At 45.9% G+C, this 21,705-nt stretch overlaps 1 protein-coding gene across 1 annotated transcript; it reads left to right on the forward strand.

Moving 5' to 3' along the window:
- The first annotated feature begins 251 nt into the window (after nucleotides 1–251).
- On the forward strand, nucleotides 252–20,524 carry fam120c (family with sequence similarity 120 member C). Its single transcript, XM_061075458.1, has 18 exons — nucleotides 252–524; nucleotides 687–1,579; nucleotides 3,450–3,696; nucleotides 3,821–3,903; nucleotides 7,179–7,307; nucleotides 8,735–8,837; nucleotides 8,973–9,046; nucleotides 9,225–9,499; nucleotides 9,611–9,773; nucleotides 9,848–9,931; nucleotides 10,133–10,304; nucleotides 11,007–11,256; nucleotides 11,956–12,070; nucleotides 12,678–12,887; nucleotides 13,720–13,951; nucleotides 14,313–14,448; nucleotides 14,754–14,817; nucleotides 14,896–20,524. The coding sequence occupies exons 2-18, from the start codon at nucleotides 1,058–1,060 to the stop codon at nucleotides 15,142–15,144; spliced, it is 3,108 nt and encodes a 1,035-aa protein (XP_060931441.1). The 5' UTR covers nucleotides 252–524; nucleotides 687–1,057; the 3' UTR covers nucleotides 15,145–20,524.
- Nucleotides 20,525–21,705: the final 1,181 nt, after the last annotated feature.

Below are 21,705 nucleotides of genomic sequence, written 5' to 3' on the forward strand. Positions count from 1 at the left end.
TACACGTGTAAAAATGTACACGCTGATTTAAGTTTAGGATGAAAAGCAACGAACTGCGTTTCTACTTGGACCACTTCAGTCCAGTTTCCATCGCGTCCTGCTGCTGGGAGTTGTAGTTCCTTTTCCCGCGTCACCACACGGTCACATGTTGGACGTGACCCGCTCATAAGACTACAGCTCCCAGGGCTCCCCGCGGCCACCCCGCCCCCTCCGCCCCCCCGCCTTCCCTCCCACTCCACCGGGCCGCGAGGAAGACGCAAGATGGCCGCTGTCTCCTGGAAGTAACGTCCCCCCCGCACCATGAAGCCGTGAGCGAGGAAGAAGCGAGGGAGGACCGACGGGCTTTACCTTTTCTTTTCTTTTAGTTCTTTTTCTTTTCTTCCGTCGCATCTCATTCCGCGTCGCGTCCCTCGGACCCGGGTTCTGCCGCTGACGCGTCACCTCACGCCGGGGACCTGCCAGCAGCTAGCGGCTAGCAGCTAGCGTTAGCACCAGCAGCTAACCGTTAGCATCCCGTCTCTCAGGTACTTTGGATCCGGGCTGCAGCCGTGCTAACACTTAGTCCGAGTTAACATTTAGTCCGAGCTAACATTCAGCCCGGGCTAAACCAGAACCCATGTGGACTAGCAGCCGCTCTCGCTAAGGATCAGTTCTAACTCTTCTTCATGTGAACTCTCCTCCTGCAGATCCGAGCGGCTCCTGGTGAACGATGGCAGCGGGAAACGTGTTGCTCTCTGCCCGCCTGTAGCCGCCCTGGCCCCGCTGACATGTCCCCAGACCCCCGCTGACCGGTCCCCAGACCCCCGCAGGGGCGGACAGTAACCCGAGCGGCTGCCACTAGACTCCGCGTGGATCCTGTCCTCTGTGTCCTGGAGGAACCGGAGCTCGGGGACTCGTCTCACTCGCAGTTCCCCGGCTCGCTAGTCCCTGCACCGGAGAGCAGTTAGCTGCTAGCTGCTGGCTCGCCCCCCCCCCCACTGACCGAACCCTCACCAGCACCACGGCGTACCGGACGAGCTCCGAGCCCGGCCACACGCACCGGCTAAACACCTCCGTCATGGGGGTGCAGGGCTTCCAGGAGTACCTGGAGAAGCGGTGTCCCGGGGCCGCGGTCCCGGTGGACCTCCTGAAGCTCGCCCGGTCCGCGGCCCGCCAGCCCCCCCCTCACCACCACCACCACCCGCACCACCACCCGCACCACCCCGGGCCCATGCCTCCCCCGCCCCCGCCGGCCCGGATCCTGGTGGACGCGGACTCCGGCCTGCAGCGCCTGTACGGCGGCTACCAGACGGACTGGGTGTGCGGCGGCGAGTGGAACGCCATGCTGGGCTACCTGGCCGCCCTGTCGCAGGCCTGCCTGTACCAGGGCGGCCTGGAGCTGGTGGTGGTCTTCAACGGGACCCTGGGGAAGGAGCGCTGGCCCGAGTGGGCGCGGCGGGCCCAGGGCCAGCGGCAGACGGCCCAGCTGATCGTGAACCACGTCGGCAGCAAGGCCACCCCGCCGCCCCGGGCCTGGTTCCTGCCCCCGGCCTGCCTCAGCCACTGCGTCCGGCTCGCCATGTTCCGCTTCCGAGTGCGGGTGAGACCAGGGCCCGGGGGGGGGCTGGAGTCTGCTTCATGTTCTCTTTCCTCTCTCCTGGTTCTTCATGTTCTCTGTTCCTCTCTCCTAATTCTTCATGTTCTCTGTTCCTCTCTCCTGGTTCTTCATGTTCTCTGTTCCTCTCTCCTGGTTCTTCATGTTCTCTGTTCCTCTCTCCTGGTTCTTCATGTTCTCTGTTCCTCTCTCCTGGTTCTTCATGTTCTCTGTTCCTCTCTCCTGGTTCTTCATGTTCTCTGTTCCTCTCTCCTGGTTCTTCATGTTCTCTGTTCCTCTCTCCTGGTTCTTCATGTTCTCTGTTCCTCTCTCCTGGTTCTTCATGTTCTCTGTTCCTCTCTCCTGGTTCTTCATGTTCTCTGTTCCTCTCTCCTGGTTCTTCATGTTCTCTGTTCCTCTCTCCTGGTTCTTCATGTTCTCTCTCCCTCTCTCCTGGTTCTTCATGTTCTCTGTTCCTCTCTCCTGGTTCTTCATGTTCTTCATGTTCTTCATGTTCTCTGTTCCTCTCTCCTGGTTCTTCATGTTCTCTGTTCCTCTCTCCTGGTTCTTCATGTTCTTCATGTTCTTCATGTTCTCTGTTCCTCTCTCCTGGTTCTTCATGTTCTCTCTCCCTCTCTCCTGGTTCTTCATGTTCTCTGTTCCTCTCTCCTGGTTCTTCATGTTCTCTCTCCCTCTCTCCTGGTTCTTCATGTTCTCTGTTCCTCTCTCCTGGTTCTTCATGTTCTCTGTTCCTCTCTCCTGGTTCTTCATGTTCTTCATGTTCTTCATGTTCTCTGTTCCTCTCTCCTGGTTCTTCGTGTTCTCTGTTCCTCTCTCCTGGTTCTTCATGTTCTCTCTCCCTCTCTCCTGGTTCTTCATGTTCTCTGTTCCTCTCTCCTGGTTCTTCATGTTCTTCATGTTCTTCATGTTCTCTGTTCCTCTCTCCTGGTTCTTCATGTTCTCTGTTCCTCTCTCCCTCTCTCCTGGTTCTTCATGTTCTCTGTTCCTCTCTCCTGGTTCTTCATGTTCTCTGTTCCTCTCTCCTGGTTCTTCATGTTCTCTGTTCCTCTCTCCTGGTTCTTCATGTTCTCTGTTCCTCTCTCCTGGTTCTTCATGTTCTCTGTTCCTCTCTCCTGGTTCTTCATGTTCTCTGTTCACTTTGCTTGTTTCCAGCAGCTCACTCATTAGTAGCTGTCACCACCCAGCGTGGTGTCCTGGTGCTGGAGCAGAGAGGACAGACAGTGGTTCAGTGGTTTGACAGGAGACACATGTCCCTCTGTGAGGACGGAGACACATGTCTCTCTGTGAGGACGGAGACACATGTCTCTCTGTGAGGACGGAGACACATGTCTCTCTGTGAGGACGGAGACACATATCTCTCTGTGAGGACGGAGACACATGTCTCTCTGTGAGGACGGAGACACATGTCTCTCTGTGAGGACGGAGACACATGTCTCTCTGTGAGGACGGAGACACATGTCTCTGTGAGGACAGAGACCTGAGGGTCCCAGGGCTGCACAGACCCCAAACCCATGGGCATCAGAACCCTGCTGGCCTGGATAATTAATTAAAGCTGTTCAGGTCATTGACAGGTTTTTCCATCAATTAATTATTGTCATAAGAATAGAATAAGAGGAGAAAACAGATTTGACATGTGGTCTATAACTCGTCTGTAGACTGCTCTCCTCTGTATGTTAAGAGAAATGTTCTCACAGCTATGATCAGATCTGTGAATCAGATAATAGTCTCTGACCAGCTCATTAAATACATTTCTTTAAGTGACTGAATGTTATTATTTAGTTCTTCTATTGATAAATCAATTTATTGCTGATTTTACATGAGGTATAACAAGAGTTTGTCTGTTATGCATCTACAGGTTGTACAGACTTTGGAGGACCACCACCAGGAGGTGCTGTCTCTCTACAGAGACTATGCATTTGCTGGTCTGATAGCTCAGGATTCTGAGTTTGCACTCTGCAACGTTCCTGCCTACTTCTCCTCGCACGCACTCAAACTGAGCTGGAACGGCAAAAACCTGACCACACACCAGTACCTGCTGTCGGAGGCGGCCCGGCAGCTGGGGCTGAAGACACAGCACCTGCCCTGCTTCGCTGCTCTGCTGGGTGAGCAGCTGCTGCAGAGATGGACACCACAGTTCCCTTTGTGGTCTTTTACTGAAACACAAGTCGCTGCTTGTGACTCTTGTGGTCTGACATGTTGGTGTCTCACACTGTTTCTCTCTTGCAGGAAATCATATTCTGCCCGATGAGGACCTGGCTGCCTTCCACTGGAGTCTGCTGGGACCGGAGCACCCACTAGCTTCTCTCAAGGTACCGTACAAATATCAGCTCTTTGTGTAACGTAATGAGTCAAACATTGTCGTGAGCCCTGACTTAAATTAAATGTTAAAACAACCAGAAGCTTTTATTATCAGATTTTCTATCTTTTCTCATTTTGTTGTCACGATTCAATTTGCTGCGCTGAGTTCTGCTCTTTCACTTTATCCTTCCTGTTGTGAGGCATCAGTTTAGATAGATGGATGGATGGATGGATAGATGGATAGATGGATGGATGGATGGATGGATGGATGGATGGATGGATGGATGGATGGATGGATGGATGGATCCCCGAAGGGAAATTAAGTCGTCATAGCAGCTGGTATATTTGAATACAATAAAATACAATACAATAGAATAAAATAAAAAATATTGAGGTAGAAAGAATAAAAACAGAAACACAAGATAAATAGGTAGATAAGGTGCAGTGGCAAGATGATGGTAATAGTACTGATGATATGATGGTAATGTTATTGTTAGACAGTATATAAAAATAGTATAGTATATATAATATAATATAACATAATATTTATTTATATATGATAGTAATTATACCAATATAATAGCACTAGTATATAGTAATAATGGCAGCAACAGTATATATATAATAATAATAGTAAATATAATAATAATATGTACACATGTATTAATATGTGTATATAGACTTATATATACAAAGAATATACAGAGAGTATGATATGATATATAGTAGAGGTATAAATATAAGTATTTGACTATACAATAGGTAATATAATATACTAAGAGTCTAAGAAGATGTAGACAGAGTGTGCAAAAGACAATATTATTGTATAAAATGATATATAATATCAATATGGTTTATATGAACACATATCACATATGATGTGAAGTAAGTGTATATGGAGCAGAGTGTTGTACAGGTTCACAGAGCAGGAGACAGGTTTAGTGCAGTTCAGTGATGGTGGCTCTGACAGAGGTAGAGGAGTTTTACAGTCTTATTGCAGTTGGGAGGAACGACTTCCTGTATCGTTCCTTCCAGCAGCGGGGGGGTTGAATGAGTCTGTGGCTGAAGCTGCTCCTTAGCTTGTCCAGTGTTTTGTGGAGGGGGGGGGTGAGAGGGATGGTCCATGATTGCCAGCATCCTGTCCTCCACCACCTCCTCCAGGGTGACCAGCTTAGAGCCAACCACAGACTCTGCCTTCCTGATGAGTTTTCTCAGTCTGTTGGCGTCCTTCGCCTTGATGCCCGCACCCCAGGACACCACAGCGAAGAAGATGGTGCTCGCCACAACAGACTGGTAGAACATCTGCAGCATCTTGTTGCAGACGTGGAAGGACCTGAGCCTCCTCAGGAAGTAAAGCCGGGTCAGGCCCTTCTTGTAGACGGCCTCTGTGTTGGTGGACCAGTCCGGTTTATTGTCCAGTGTCAAAACGTATCTGTTCACATGAAACCTATATAATATATATACTTTAAAGCCTTAGATATTCTAATACCGGGGCCACTAACTTGTCATTGGTCACTTTAGACTAATGCTGCATTTTGACCTGGAACTTGTAGTCCCAGGAACTTGTAGTCCCAGGAACTTGTAGTCCCAGGAACTTGTTTCAGGGCACTTCATTCCTCCTGCAGACTGCTGTTCACCTGAGTTTCCACCAGGTCGGCACCATATGTCGAAAATGTATGTAAATGTATCGTCATCGCGATATCAACATATGTAATATTAACATGTGCGATATACATATTGCAAAAGACTGCTAAATGGGATAAAGGGTGTTTTATGTGCCATGCATTTATGCTCTGCATATCAATATATTTGGCAATCAGATGAAACCCTGCTGCCCTAAAATACATTTAACATTTTCTGATTTTTGTCGGAGAGGAAACCGAGAATTGCGACGCGGCTCAGTGAAATCTCGTGCTGCCTCCTCCCAGTTAAATTCTAGTGTGGAGACTTGTAGTCATCACGATTGTCCCGAGTCAGATTCATCACTGATTGATTGATTATATGAAATAATTCTGTATCTTATAAATGATCCCAGAACCTGAGGGAAAAGTAACACACACTCTCACTCATCGATTTCACTGCTCTCTCTGTCTCTCAGAAAAGAAAATATCAACACTGATCATCATGTAATTGTTGATACTTTTATCTGGAGGAGCTGGTGTTTGGTTTGAAGCTGTTGGTGAAGAGTTCAGTGTGAATGATGGAAAACACCGAGCGGTAAATCACAGACTGAGTCACTAAATACTGACCTGGAGCTCTCCATGGTCCCTGCGTCCATAGCCAGGGGAAATTCTTCCAATAAAACCATGTTAGAATGTTAATAATTATTCATATTTTCAGTGTCTGTAGACCACTTACTGTATGGGGTCTATGTTAGCAGTGAAACTACAGCAGAAGGACTTTATCACTGGGAAACAATCTTCTGAGGACATCACCATAGTCAGCAGACAGTTGCTGTAGAAACAGTTTGAAACTTCTGATTTGTTTGGCCTTTCCTGGAATGCAGTTGATCATTTTAATAACAGGTGTCATGACAAGATCAACTCTTATGACTTTGGCGCATATGGCCTGTTGGTGAATGATGCAATGGTAGTTCACGATTTTAGGAAAGTCTGCCTTGCACTGTGCAATAAATCCTTCGTGGTGTCCTAATAACTTGTGATTGTGTTTATTGTTAAAGTGTAAAGTGAGCACAGCTCCAAGGGGAGTGAGGAGGAAGCAGATTCAGGATGAGCAGACCTTTAATGAGAGTCTGTCCTGAAGCAGCGGTGGAAAAATAACTGAATGGATTTTGTTAAGTCACTCCATCGCTGCAGGAGCCCGAACGTTAACACGTGTGCTGCTGCTCCTACACTCTGTGCTGTGTGTCAACCTAACTTGATGTGGGTGTGACTCTATTCCAGCCGCATGATTGGTTCGACTCAGTGCTATTCTCATTATCACTGGCTGTTTGTGTTTTCTGTGGAAACATGGATGGAATGAGTTCTATCAATGTTATATCGTACGGTCTCAAATTTCTGTCGAGTAAAAGTTATATTGCGATAATTATCACTATCGATTTATCGCCCAGCCTTAACTTATCGCAATATTCAACAACGTAAGAGCATACCGCATATTTTCCTAAAATCATGCAGCCCTAGTTTCTACCACAGTCTGAAGATCTGTGAGCATTCGACAGGTTGAACAACCCACAGCTACACAAGCTGCTCCATTCCACTCCTTACCGATGCGTGCCACTACACACTGAATCAGAAGAAACCTTTGTGCTGTTTGTTTCCTGTCGTAGGTGCGAGCTCATCAGCTGGTGCTGCCGCCCTGTGAGGTGGTGATCAAGGCCGTCTCTGAGTACGTTTCCTCCATCAAGGACCTGGGAAACCTCAACGCCATCGCCAGAGATGTCTTCAAACAGTCCCAGGTACGTCGGGAGATGACATCCGGGATTATTACTTCCACCAAGGAGCCTATCTTTTTTTATTGTTGTTTGTTAGATTGTCAGCAGGATTACTCAAAATCTACCAAACAAATTTCACCAACATTTCGTGGAGGTGTGAGGCTCAATACTGATTGACATTAAAGCTATCAAAATACAATGATTAATACTTTTTACATTGGTTATTGGTAGATTCATTCAGACTCTGCTGACTGCCCTCTACCTCACTCACTCATGCTGACAGACACGTGGTCATCAAGAGTTGATGCTGTGGTAAAGTTTTAATGAGCTTAAAATGGAGCCATACTGTTGATGTAGTGGGGTACAATATGTTCACAAGGCAAGCCATAGAACTCGATCCAGTATTTTCTGCAGATACATTTTGTTACGTAGCTCTTCACATTATCTTTTAAATGTGTCCAGGATCAGACTTCCTTGTGAAGTGGTCATGGCCCTGGTGTGTGCTCGTGCACAAGAGCAAACGTCACACGCTGTTTACAGAATTGGACGAGGAGAATTCTGTGATAACATGGAGGCCACAGACGTTTGCGTTTACAGTTTACACTTGACGCCTCAAGTTTAGCTTGTACAGACATTTCACCTCAAGTGAGGTCTCACACCTCACTGACCCTCCACTGATGACCTCTGTCACAGCTGTAGTCCCTCCCTCCACAGATGAGTCACGCCCCTTCTCCTGCCCAAAATTAAGTGATGATCTTGAGTGATGCAAAAGATGCTTTGAATTCAGATACAAGTCACATGTCTGTTCAGATTGAGGTTGCATTTCAAAAAAACTGATCAGTATCTGATTTAGAATCCCATATGAAAGTGGCCCAAATCTGATTTGAAAAGATCAGATTCCACGCAATGCGTCATTAAACCATCAGACTCAGGCCACTTGGGCCAGCTGTGGGAGCCTAGTGTAAGATCTTGGATTCACTCTGCGGAAATTTGAAGGGTTATTTTCGTTATGGTAGAACGCAAAGTGATCCCTGGCCCATGCAACATCCCACCACCAAGTTGACTTGTTATCCTTTTGGTAGTTGTTGTGGTATCTTGCTGACAAACTAAACAATGAGTAGGGGTAAAAACATGATAATAAAAGTCTAAATTTGGACCACTTTGTTTTTAATTCCATTTTCATGTTTTCATTAAAATGAAAAGCGGGACTGCAGATCTAAAACTAACGCTGGTTCAAATTCATCCTGTTGATGTTGTAGTTGCCAGATGCTTCTGTGTTCACACAGTTACGACTCGTGTTAAGTTCATATCCGAAAGAGAAAACGAGAACACCAAGCACGAGTTTCCTCCTCCTCGCTTTGCTCTGAAGCGAAATTTATCTGTTGAAGATTTGTAAGATTTTCTATCCCAGCATGCTTTGTGGTGAGCACGACGCTCTGCTCCTCTCACAGTCTCGTATGGAGGACAAGGTGGAGCGATTTAAGAAAGCTGTGGAGTATTTCTCAGCTGCCTCCAAACCACGTTCACCCAGTATGGGGCCCTCTGCTTTCATCTGTGAGTAGCAAACTGTTCATGTCATAGAATCTGTCATCTACATCATTATGTTACCATGTTTGTCTTATTGAAACTGAATATATCATGATTTAAATGGGTAAGAAAAGTTGATCAATTGTGTCTCTTCATGCTCAGTACCTGGGTTTGGACCCGCGCCTTTTGGGGGACCACCTGGCCACATGGGACCGATGCCGCCTGGAAAGAATCAGGTAGATCCCTTCATCCTGTTTGATGTGTTCTACATTAATCTACATGTTGACATGATGACAGGTGGGCAAAGCCCTTTCCATTTCAAATCCTCCCACCAGCTTTGATAAAATGTTTCCCTGAGACATCTCCCCTCCTTCTTTTCTTCCCTTATCTAACCTTTCTTCTGTCCAACTACAGTTCCCTCCTCCCCAGGTTCCAGGATTCAAACCACCCTATCAAAATGCTCCATATGGACCTGGCCCTACCCCCCTGTTCCAGAACCCGCCTCCACCGTCTCATGACTGCAACGACTCGTTGACGGGCAAGATGGGATTCTCTGACTGGTCAGCTCCGTATGATTCCACTCAGGTGGGAAGTCGATTACCCAATCATCACACGGGCAATCAGTCTGGGCCGTCTCCGTCGCCTTCCTCCTCTTCAGACGGAGATGAGCCCAACGACAGCAACGCAAAGTAAGACCTGGAGCCAATATCTGCCACTGTTGAATCTTTTATTGTACATAGAAACATGAGGAAGAATACCAGGAGAGATGTCTGACCTCTCCCATGATCCCTTTCTCTCAGCCATGTGACAGACAAGCCCTCACGCTGGGAGGATTCTGCGGGAAGGGGGGGCTCGGCCTCTAGGGATGCTTCTCAAGGCAACGGGAGCGGATCAAACATTCCCTCACTTCTGTCTATGGCGACGCGGAGTCACATGGACATAACCACACCCCCTCTGCCTCAGGTGAAATTCACAAATGAAATAGTTTTGCACAGATGTTTGGTGCACTTTCTCAATGTTTCTGTTTGTGTTGTTAGGTCAGTGCTGAGGTTCTTCGTGTCGCCGAACACAGACACAGAAGAGGACTGATGTATCCACAGATTTACCACATATTGACCAAGGTAAACTGTTTTCCTTAACATTCATCCTTGCATTTGTTTATGCAAAATTGTAGTCTATCGTTGTCTTTTCTGGTTAAAGAAGGGTTAACAAGTTGGCGACAGAGATGATGAATCAACCTCATCAGATCACTTGTTCCTCCTGGTAAACTCTCTGCTTATTTCCCTTGTCCTTACCTTCCCTCCACCCACCTCCCACCCCAGGGAGAGATGAAGATGCCAGTGTGTATAGAAGACGAGTGTAACTCTGAGCTGCCTCCTGCCTCGCTGCTATTCCGTGCTGCCAGACAGTATGCCTACGGCGTCCTCTTCAGTCTGGCCGAAACACACCGCCGCCTGGAGAGGCTTGCAATCCGAAAGAGGGCTCCTCTGGAAGGTAGGTCAGAGCAGATGGATGGAGCCAAAACAGGAGACAGATTTTTTATTGTTCACACTTCATGTCCTCACATTTAGTCCTAGACCGTGTTCACACCTGGCATTAATCTTTTCTCTCATTTATAAGTTCACTTTAATGCATTTAACACTACAATTGGAGGTCCCTTCGGCCATGGAGGGAAGAAGGGGAGGGGATGCAGAGTGGGACAAAGTCTGGAACCTAGTGCCTAACTAAGTACAAACTATGTATACCCTCTGTGATTATGGGCTATGTGAGATATCTCCCCAAAAAGAGCTAAAGTGGCTAACCAGGCTGGGGAGATAGTGCCGAACTCTATCCGGACTCGCTGGTCTCTCTGGGAAGTTCTGCGTGGGCCACCAGGGGGGGACATTGACAGTCTAACCCACTTCATAATTAACTATGATTTGTTAAACGTCATGGGTTTCAAAATGCCTCGGTCACACTGACTTCCGTTACGCAGCAGAATGGCTGCTTCGCTTTTCTGCTGCGTATTACCTTTGAGAGAGATCTTTATGTCAACTATTAATATAACTACCACCATTTGGGTGTGATCACTGTATTTCCTTGTATAAAAGTAGTGCTATGCACTTAAATACATACCAGTGCTTTTATTTTGAAACTATTCCATCTGTCGCTTCAGTTGTTTCAAACTAACCCAAACATCTGTATGGTCTGTTCCAGTTCCTCCTGTGATTGTCAAAGAGTGGAGTAGTGGGAAGGCTAAGTCTGCCCTGACTCCAGAGCTGGTCCCGGCCCTTTGTTTCCGGGAGTGGACCTGCCCCAACCTGCGCCGGCTGTGGTTGGGTCGGGCCAGTGAGGACCGCTCCAGGAGAACTCGGGCCTTCCTGGCCTGCCTTCGCTCCGACTGCCCGGCGCTGCTCAACCCGGCACAGGTTCCACAGCATCTGCTGCTCATGTGCTGCGTGCTCAGGTGCGACTATAGTGTCATTTTATAATGCCTCATTAATATGTACCCGTTTCACGGCTGCAGGTACCAATTATTTTACTAATCTTATATTCAAGTAAGTATATAGAACATTTTTAGAAACCCTTCCTTTTTTTGTTAAATTGTAATCCTCTTTCCAAACTGTACGTTCATTTAATTTAGGCACCATTTGATTTGCGAACAAATAAATAAAAAACCCTAAAATAATGTAAATAATAATTACAACTCTGTAGTCGAAATAATATTAATAAGGCTTTTTTTTGGGAGTCTTTGAAACAAGCATAACAACCATAGATCTGATATATCTGTTATAATGAGAAGTATAAAACATTTTAGTCATTATGAAACAAATTGGAAACATGGGACAATGTTTCCTTAGCTGTGGGATCAGCATTTTTCCTCTCTCAGATATTTTGTGAATAAAACACTAAATTAATCAGGTAACTAAATTAATTGTTACTTGCTGCATTAAATTGTACTGCAAATAATATTCAGTTACTCAGTCCACAGCAGGGAATTCATGCAGTTTGCTATGAACTCTGCTCTCTGACCCTACATGTTAAGCTCAGCTACAGTTGTATCGATATCTGTGTTAAAGTTGTGTTATCACTCTCACTGCTACGACAGCAGTTAAGGAAAGTTTGAAACTGGTTGATGAAGATGGTTTGTTTTCCGTTCCCTCAGGTATTTAATGCAGTGGCCAGGAGGAAGGATCCTGCAGAGACATGAGCTTGATGCCTTCCTGGCCCAGGCCGTCTCCAGCCAGCTCTATGAACCCGACCAGCTCCAGGAGCTGAAGGTGGGACACGCCTCCTCCATCTCTTAGTTCTCTACACACTACCGCTCTGCCTGCTCATTCTTCTCTCAAATCTTGGTTCTTTTCTTTTGCTTCCACTGCCTAGCCAGCGTTAGCTCTACTGTGTACTTACAACAGATAAGGAATGTTCCTTTTCTTGCCAAGTTCGGTTTCCAACAATGGTAAACAGTCAAAAAGTGGTTTCTGTCTCCAAGTTGGCACTGAAAGACAGCTCATGTAATGACTTCCAGAAGCTGTAGCAGCTATCTAGCTCTCCTAAGAAGTCGTATTGTAAACACAAACATGGCTGACTGCACCTCTACCTGCTCAAGATAGGAAACAAATAGCAGCTCTAAGAACCTTTATACGAAAAAACCATCCCAGCACTGTTTTAGTTTTTACCTTTTCTTTGTTTAATTGATTCAACTTGAGCTGCCTCAGACTCAGACATGCACTGAACTGAGATCCTGCAGCTGGAAAATAGTAGTTGTAGAATTCTACACGCACCATGTGTTCACATTTCACATCTTCTCTTCCTCTAACCTCTCATTTCTCTTTCACACATCCCTCTATTCTGCTTGTCATTTTTCAATTGTATCTCTTCTTTCAGGTGGAGAAGGTGGATGCCCGCGGTGTGCAGCTGGCTGCTCTCTTCATGGCCGGCGTTGACACGGCGCTCTTCATCAATGACGTGTGTGGCCAACCGTTGCCGTGGGAACACTGTTGTCCCTGGGGCTTCTTTGATGGAAAGCTTTTTCAGAGCAAACTGGCCCGGGCCTCCCGCGATCGGGCCGCCCTGCTGGACATGTGCGAGGGGCAGGTATGAACGTGTGTGTGTGTCTGCGTGTGTGTGTGTGTGTCTGTGTGTTGTGTGTAACTGTAACCTGCCAAGAGCTAATCCATGTTAACACTCATTCACACACACTGCCACCATCTGTCACAACTTCTTTCAAGGTATTGAGTTCAACTTTATTTTATTTGTTTATAGGTCAGGACCTCAAAGGGCCCATATTGTGTAAAATACATTTTCTGGGCTTTTACTATCCGTGCTTACTTGAAGGCTTCAGTAGGTGGCCTCAAAATATGAAATCAGTCACTCCTTAAGAAATATGTAATCGAAACGGCTCGTTTTGTACTTGCTCCCCCGTATGATGTCATCACTCAGCACCACCCAGCCGGAACCAGTTTAGCGTCTGAACCCAGCCCCCCCACGTACATGTTACTCCGTACTGTAACTCTGACGTTACTCCTACATTGGCCGACTGTCCTGCTTAAACTTGAACAAACATTGCAGCATTTTTTTTTTTACTTTAAACCACTAATATATCATCTTAGTGGTACCAATACCTCAAATTACATCCCAGAAGGGTGTAAAACATGGGCCGTGTTAGAGGAACCAACAGTTCCCTCAATCAGCAGCCTTGATGACTGAGAGAAAAATCTCCCTGCTATTGGTAATATCCGCATCAACAGCGTACATACAACAGACATATTATTATGATAATTATATTAATAATTATATATTTTATATATTTGTTTTTTTTATTTATTAGGGACCTTATGAAATCATAATCTCAGATTAATGAAAAACGCTCTTAAAGGGCGTTACCCGAATCATTAGTGTTTCAAGAAACCATCTTTCTCTCCTGCAGGAGGAGCTGGTGTCCAAGGTGGAGAAGATGCGTCAGGCGATCCTCGAGGGCATCAACCTGTCCCGTCCCCCCCCTCCTCCCCCTCCTCTCCCGCCCCCTGCCTTCCTTCCCCCTGCTATGGTCCCCCCATTCTACCCCATGCCTCCTCTCTACCCGCCTCGCCACATGGGTGGAATGCCTCCACATCATCACCCACATCACCCGGCCCAGCACAGACCCAGAGCCTTCCCAGGTAAACACCTCGTGGTCTCCATGACGGCTGTGTCCTCTTTCAAACAGTACTCCGACTGTGCCTCTCCTTATGAAGACAGGAAGTGTGGTGTTGACAAGAGCTCAACCGATATGAGTTCTGTTGTCAGATTCTGATCCCGATACCAGAGAATACAAAAATGAGATATCAGACGCTTTATTTATTTAAAAAGTTGTCAATGATTCCTAAAATGTCATCAAACAATGTGTGGTTCTTTAGAGATGATTATGTAATGCTTACTGTCTGCACAATGTACGCTGAGTGTGTTGTGTGGAATTAGTTGCCGGCTGTAGTTTTGTTTCTTTATCTTCAGTGTGTCAGTTCATTCGTTTTCTGTTTGCAGGTATTCAGTCCATCCCCCCTCAGGGTGGAAAGCTGGAGATCGCTGGGATGGTGGTGGGCCAGTGGGCCGGGAACAAACCAGTCCGTGGGAGAGGAGGCTTCAACATGCAGGTGGTTTCAGTCGGAGCAGGGAGAGGGTGAGTTATATTGTGTCAGCATGTTTCCACAATACATTAACAGAAAGAAGGACGATGTTGTGGATACATAAATGTTTTCAGCGTCTGTATCCCACTCGTCAGGAACATGATCTCCATCTGTGACTCTTGGTGGTCACGTTGCATTGTGGGGAAACATAGACACCAAATTTGACAAAGAAGCAGTTACATAAACACAAAGATGGCTCTGTTTCCGTTCTGGAAAGGACTCTACTACATACTTTGATCAAACAAGTGCTGTGTGGAATAGGTGAACTTTTTAAAGTGTCTCCGTTTCCTGGTCACAGGAGAGGTAAAGAGATCCCAGCTAAACTAAGGGGAGGGAAAAAGGCACCTGCCAACAGAACCCAGGTAGGACCTGCCTTCACTCTCACATCGCCACAGCTTTGCCGCCGTTCTGTTCAAACCCTTTTCACTGCCCTCCTCTAGATGTCATCGTCCCCCCCCGCCAGCAGCCCCCCAAAGCCATCAGAGGAGGCGGGCTCCACGTCAGAGGTCGCAATACAGCAGCTGAACGGCAGCTCAGCGGCCTCCGCCATTGGCCAATCCTTGGAGCTGGCCCAGCCAATCCCTTGTGCCTTAGCCAGCAGAGACAACCAATCAGAGGGGGTGGAAGTGGAGGCCCCCTGTTGCCTTGACGACTGCCCGTCAGACGGAGCACTACAGAAGGAGGAGTGATGGCATCCTTCTTGGGATGTGCAGCTCTGAAAGAGTTATCTGTGCTTGACTGCCTTTCCCTGTTTTTGTAGCCCCGCCTCCTAACTGCACATGATCACATGAAGCAGGAGGTGAAACGAGGCTCCTCCTCCTTCTCCCTGCTGCTGCATGTGATTGGCTGAAGCAGTTAGCCGTTACTCCCTTTTTAGTTTTCTCATGTGGTTTTACAATGTTTTATGAAGAGGTTTTCTCTGAGTCTGTAAGCGCCCCCCCCCCTCAGAAAATCCTAAATGCCTCCTTCTCGCACTCAGAGTAAAATAAGCTTGAAGCCCCGCCCCTAATACGACCTGCCATCTTAAACAAGCCCCCCCCTCTTAAGTATGGATATCAGTACAGTTTTAAGTTTCTTATTTTTGCTTTTTTCAATGGTACCATTTTGTGAATCACTGCACACAGATGTTACGTTTGTGGTTACTGTGACAGATTGGATGTGGTTGCTATGGTTACAGGTGCTTTGCCTGGTCGCCATGGTTGGTATTTGTGTGTTGATTGGGTCTGTTGCCGTCTGGTGTGAGGTGTCAGTGACGTTCTGCTGTGCAGTGACCCTTGTTCCCCCGCTACTCTGCAGGCTAGCCTCATTGCTACCCACAGTGTTAGCATACAAGCTAACAGAAAAGCCCATTTTATAGTTTGATTGGTTATCTATCACTGGAGCACTTCTGCACCACCATGGTATTAGCGTGCTATTTTACTTTGACCTATGTAGCATAGCCTAGTTCTTAGCTGTGCTAAGAGACCCTGGAGTTTATGCACCTTAAGCCCTTAAGTATGCAAGATTATACCCTGCTCCAAAAAAAGTGCATTATTAAATTATCTTCCCATGCCCTTGTCCCTTTATCCCAAAGCTTTGATTGTATTATCCCAACAGAAGCACTTAATGTTGTATTTAAATATAATGAAATTGAACCAGCCCCTGTACAGTTGAATTGACAGTCTGTGGGGGGTGTCCCCTGCGCCTAAGTAAATCATTATGACATATAGAACTACGCTTAAAGGAAGAGATCTATGTGAGAGACGTCAGAATGTGAAGAGTGGTTTCAGACAAAGAGGCACTTTGTTTTACAACCACACTGGATAGTTCTGTACCAGGTGATAACGAAATGAAACAACTATGAGGCACCTTCTTGAATTAAGGCCAAAAAGAAAAGAATAATGCTGCCCAGCAAAAGATGGAATAATGAGGGCTTGGCCCATTGCCGCCAGTTCCCTTCAGGCTGGTCTTACACATTCAATCAAGAACTTTGCAACAAGGCTGAAAAGCCCCTGGTTGCCATGTAGAGGATTCCCAGGAAATCATTTCACATTTCTACAAAGTTATTTCCAAAGTGTATTTTAAAGGCTCGCCGACTGAGGCAGCCACGGATATATATTTAAACGGGGTGTGGCATCAAAAGCCTCAAAGATCCCTCCACCCTTGGCTGGTGATTAATTGAGCAACTGTTGTCACGACAACCCAACACCACGAGCTGTAGCTCTGGTGCGTCACTTTATACCGACAGGAAGCACTTCTCTGCCCTGAAGCGCCCCGGCTTCACGGTTTGATCACATGACCGGGGACAGGAAGTGAGTGTGCCGCTCACAATCTGAGACTCACAACATACTGAACTGTTTGATCAGAGCACTTATGTTTGTTGTGAATGAGATGTGTCCCCACATTAGGTTTCAACTGATAATGAAAAACAAGTTATGAACTTCTTACCGATGATTGGTAGCACAACTGCTAATGTAAAAGCAGTAGACGGACAAATCTTGCCTGAGAGATGCCGGCCATGAACATGCGATCTCTTTAAACATACTAAGATGTTGAAATGAGCTCATTAGAAGAAGACAAGTCACCAAGAAGCACCTTATTTCCTTACTATGTGGATGACTTGCTGCTCTATCATGTGCCACAGAATTGAACTGGAAAAGGCTCTTAGGAAGGAAAAGACAAACCCAGACGATATCTGTGTAGTTGTGTCAGACGTCCCCTCTGTAACACAATACAGTGAAACGCTGACTGTTGACCCGGCCATGAGTGTAGGCCTACGCTCATCACCACAGGACTGATCTGCAGCCGTCTCTTACACCAACACCAAATCAGAAGTTCAGACACGTTAGCCATTACTGTGAGAAATGTGAGCAGACGAGTGCTGTAGGTGTTCGTAGGTTAAGAGTCGGTCTTAAAGCACGACAGTAAAACACACCACGAATAGGCTAGAAGTATAGCTCAGCTGGCCGAAATGTTATGTCTAGATTCACTAGGAGTCATTTACCTAACTGCTTTCAACTTTTGACATTAGTACAAATATGTGTATCGCAACAGTACATTGTTAGAAGAGGCTTTTCCCCGTGGCGAGCCGGAGTGTGATCCCGTATACGAAGCCCTCTCACGATTCACTCGCCAGATGACAGAACACACACAGGTATTCAGTTGCATTGGTTACCTGAAGCTTTCTCTCTGCTTTTGTGCTGATGTGATTTTGTGCAGTTTATCAGAGATCATCTGGTAACACATTCAACTGACTCAACATCACACACACACACACACACACAACAGATAAACAACAACGTAACAGTGTCGTCACTTGGACACGGAAATGATCAGCTACATAAACACACACACACTCGTTAAACCCCGAGTGACCTAGTAGCTAGCTCGGAGAAAAAAAGTCAACACAACACATAATGTAGTTTCTCTCTGTTGTCCTCGTCTGTTTTAGTTCAATAGATAATTGAGTTTTGTTTATCACCCCCCCCCTTCCACTTCCCCTCCCTCCTTTCCACTTCCTCTAAAACTGTTAATTCACTTCTTATCTCTGCTTATCACACACACACACACACAGCATATCCATTGATTCTCATTAAACGCAGATATCGTACACACAGGTTAGCCCCTCCCTCTTTCTTTCACCTGTACCCTCCTTCACTCTCATCCCCCTCCCTCTCTCTCCTTTAGCACCATCCCCATTGGCCGTTTTTTAATATAGTCTCTTTTCTCTTTGGGCTGCCCCGCCCCGTAATCAACCCGACTAACAGTAAGGTTATATTAACGTTGATAATCAGTTTCTGTGTGTATCTAGCCAGAGTCTGGGAAAAAAATCTGAAAAAAATCAAAACTGTTTTATTCAATTGTGCAAATGTGTTTTCTTACTATTTTTAATGTTATTACATCTTCTAATCCTTCTACCATTGCTTCAGTTAGTACTGAAATATGCTTAGCCAACCTAGAGATTTGAACTGTAACGATTGCGATTTTCCTTACCTGTATTTTATATGGCATCTTTAGACCACTTCACCATTTATTCTGTACGTAAGTAAATATTGCCCGTTTTTGCATTGTCTGCACTGTTTGATTCTCAAAATTTCCCCGATTTCGTGGTCGACTCGGTCGAAGCTGAACTCTGCGCCCTTGCACAAAGCAGTGAAACATCTCTTGTAAACACCTGAGAACCAAACCAAAGTGCACCCCCCCCATAGTACCCCACCCTCACACTGACAGCCCTCCCCAGTTACAAGTTTTCTGATCAGTATGATTATATATATATATATGAAATGACATTACAGCACGTGTGATCTTACAGGTGTGTGACAGTGTGTTGACACTGTGGTTGCTGTGGAGACACAGACAGGAGGAAGGAGCGGAGTGTGTTTGTGGAGGATGAGCGACCGAGTGCACGTTCAGTCAGTGAGTTTGTTGTTGGTGGTTTCATTGACTGAACTTCTCCTGGTGAACCGCTGCACGAGCTCAGATCTTCACTGACACACAGGACCAACCAACATGCTTCAGTCATGCTGGGTTTAACGCCCTGGTGTTTTCTACATGTTGAAAGTTGTGCCCTCTCAAACTTGTCTTTGATGGATGGAGCACAGTTACAGAGCCTCTTCATATTGTTGCTGGATGTGGAGGCTGCTGAATTTTCCTCACAAATCAAACCTAAGACTGGCTGGCCTCATAAACATGAATCAATATTGATAGTGAATAGTGAATAAATTATTTGAATATGAATCCAGCAGCAATGAATAGTCAAGAAATTTAAAAATATAACAACTTTTTATTTTCATTTTCAGAAGGTGCATAAATGACCGTAGGTAACCGGACTTGCTTGTTTCTCAAAGGTGTTTAGTCAAAGAAGCTTCTTCAGTTCTGACTAACGGGAGCTTCCAGGTGTTTGACCTCCGAGTGTGTAACCCTCTTTCAAACCATCGCTCTTCTCTTGGCAAAATAAAAACATTACCTCAGAAGAGTGAACTGCTTAGTCCTGGCCTGAGGACCTGGTTGTCCTGTGCCATCGGTTTCTGTCCTGGTGGATTCCTGGATGTGTAGGTCTGAGCAATCCCCATTGTGTTGGATTGTATGAACCACATTGGGCTGTTTGTGTCGGGGTGAACACTTTAGTGAGTTGCTAGACATGAACCTGTACAGAGGTTAAATACCTGAAACCTCCCATTAGTCAGTTAGACCTCTTGGATGAGAAGTATAAAGTCTTTCCATTTCCCTCCACTTGTAAATCTTGAGGAGACGATGAGCTGGATGCTTCATGTTCATTCATCTAGTTGAGCTGATCCTTATGTGAAGGTTTTTGACCAAACTTTGAATTTCAAGATGTCAATGGTCAAAATGTGTAAATTGCGATGGAGATTGTTGACCATTATTGCAACCATAGGCCGAATAGAGAGAATAATGTTTGGGAAAATTATTAATTCATGTTAACTACTGTCCCAAGTTGATCCATCTCAGCTGAAGTGACTCGAGGAAAATTCAGTGTTAGAGACAAAGAGTCTTGTCTGGATCAATGTGAAGAGCACAGAACCAAGTGATGTAGAAGTTGAACATCTATCAGAAACCAGTCGCCTGTTTTCTGCCTGTTCTGGTCTTGTCACATCAATTTGTCCGGTTTGATTAAAAGTCTTTATTCTGTCTGTCTCTCTACACTGCCCCCCCCCACCCCCCCACCCCGCGGAGACAGAGGCCGGAGTTGATTCTGTCACGTTAGTCAACATGTGAACCAGTGCATGTACTTCAGCACCCAGGTCCCTCTAAACCTACCTGTGCAGAGAAAAGGTTCAAATTTATCCATAATATTGTTATAGAAATATTATCATTATTGCCGTTATAATTATTTGGTATAATTTGTCATTGTTAGCATTATGGAAGCACCAGACTGTTTGTGGAAAGACGAGAAAAAGAAAGCATTTAGTTTCTCTTTATTTTTTTTGATTTGTCCGGCTGTTGTTGGTCTGCTCTCACAGAGGGAGGGAGGAAAGGTGCAGAAAGAGAAAGATGGCAGTCATGTTTGTACTGGTTGGGAAATGACTTACAGTGCTGAAATAAAATTTATTCTTTTAGTAAAAAAAAGTACTTTCTGCGTTTGGTGTAATGATTTTTAAATCTTCAAACAGGTTTCTGAGAAGGAAGAAGTCACTGGGAAACAGTCAAAGCTACTGAACACGTTCTTTTTGTCACTCACAAATTCAAAGGTGTTTCAGATCGATTATTTTGATAACTAATAATCCGACTAGCATCCCTCGGAATGAAAAGGAAAAAAAGAATATGGAAATATATATTTATATACAGAAATATAGGTATAAATTGTCTTATTTCATTTCAATTTTTTTTCTGTAAATACCTATTTTCAGTTAATTTTCAGATAAAATAAGTCAATTGTTTTTCTGAAAAAAAATTGTATTCATCTAAAAAACATAAATGTTGTTTTTAACTCCACCCCTGCTTATGACGTCAGAGATCAGATGCTGCGTTCCAGAAAACTCGGATATTCCGTCTTCCAAGCGTTCCGGTGCACGTTGATGACGTCACACGTAAACAAGCGTGAGAATGTTTGTTTGTGATGATACAAACAAACATTAAGCCCGAGTAGCTTCCGGTCACACGGAAACATGTACACATGTTATGCTTAGAAACACATTCAATACACGAGGAGAGAACACGCACACACGCATTGTCAGAGGATCTCAGCTCCACGTCTCCACTGCACCTCTTCAAGCAGGAGGACGAAGATCCGAGTTTCATGGAACGCAGCACGGTGAGGATGTTAGCAGCTGGAGGAAGCAGACAGGAAGCTAGCGTCCGCTGCTCGGCTTCATACCCGACCACGGACCCTCAGTCCACGGGGAAGGGGACCTGGACAGACCCGGGTCTGGGTGAGGTGTTCCGGGACTGAGGACGTGACAACAGCCGGACTGAGAGGTCGAGAACCGTCAAATCCAGCTAGCTCTCATCAGCTAGCTGCTCTCTCCTCTCAGCTGCTCTGCTGCTCTTTCTGCTGCTCTCTCCTCTCAGCTGCTCTCTCTGCTGCTCTCCTCTCAGCTGCTCTCCTCTCAGCTGCTCTCTCAGCTGCTCTCCTCTCAGCCGCTCTCCTCTCAGCCGCTCTCTCTCTCTCAGCTGCTCTCTCTCTCAGCTGCTCTCCTCTCAGCTGCTCTCTCTGCTGCTCTCCTCTCAGCTGCTCTCTCTGCTGCTCTCCTCTCAGCTGCTCTCTCTGCTGCTCTCCTCTCAGCTGCTCTCCTCTCAGCTGCTTCTCTCTC

The sequence above is a fragment of the Limanda limanda genome, chromosome 7 (genome assembly GCF_963576545.1).
Source record: "Limanda limanda chromosome 7, fLimLim1.1, whole genome shotgun sequence".
NCBI lineage: Eukaryota > Metazoa > Chordata > Actinopteri > Pleuronectiformes > Pleuronectidae > Limanda > Limanda limanda.

Coding starts and splice junctions, on each gene's coding strand:
- fam120c (XM_061075458.1), top strand. CDS start 1,058: ATGGGGGTGCAGGGCTTCCAGGAGTACCTGGAGAAGCGGTGTCCCGGG. Junction 1,580..3,449: donor TGTTCCGCTTCCGAGTGCGG/GTGAGACCAGGG, acceptor ATGCATCTACAG/GTTGTACAGACTTTGGAGGA. Junction 9,500..9,610: donor CCCAACGACAGCAACGCAAA/GTAAGACCTGGA, acceptor CCTTTCTCTCAG/CCATGTGACAGACAAGCCCT.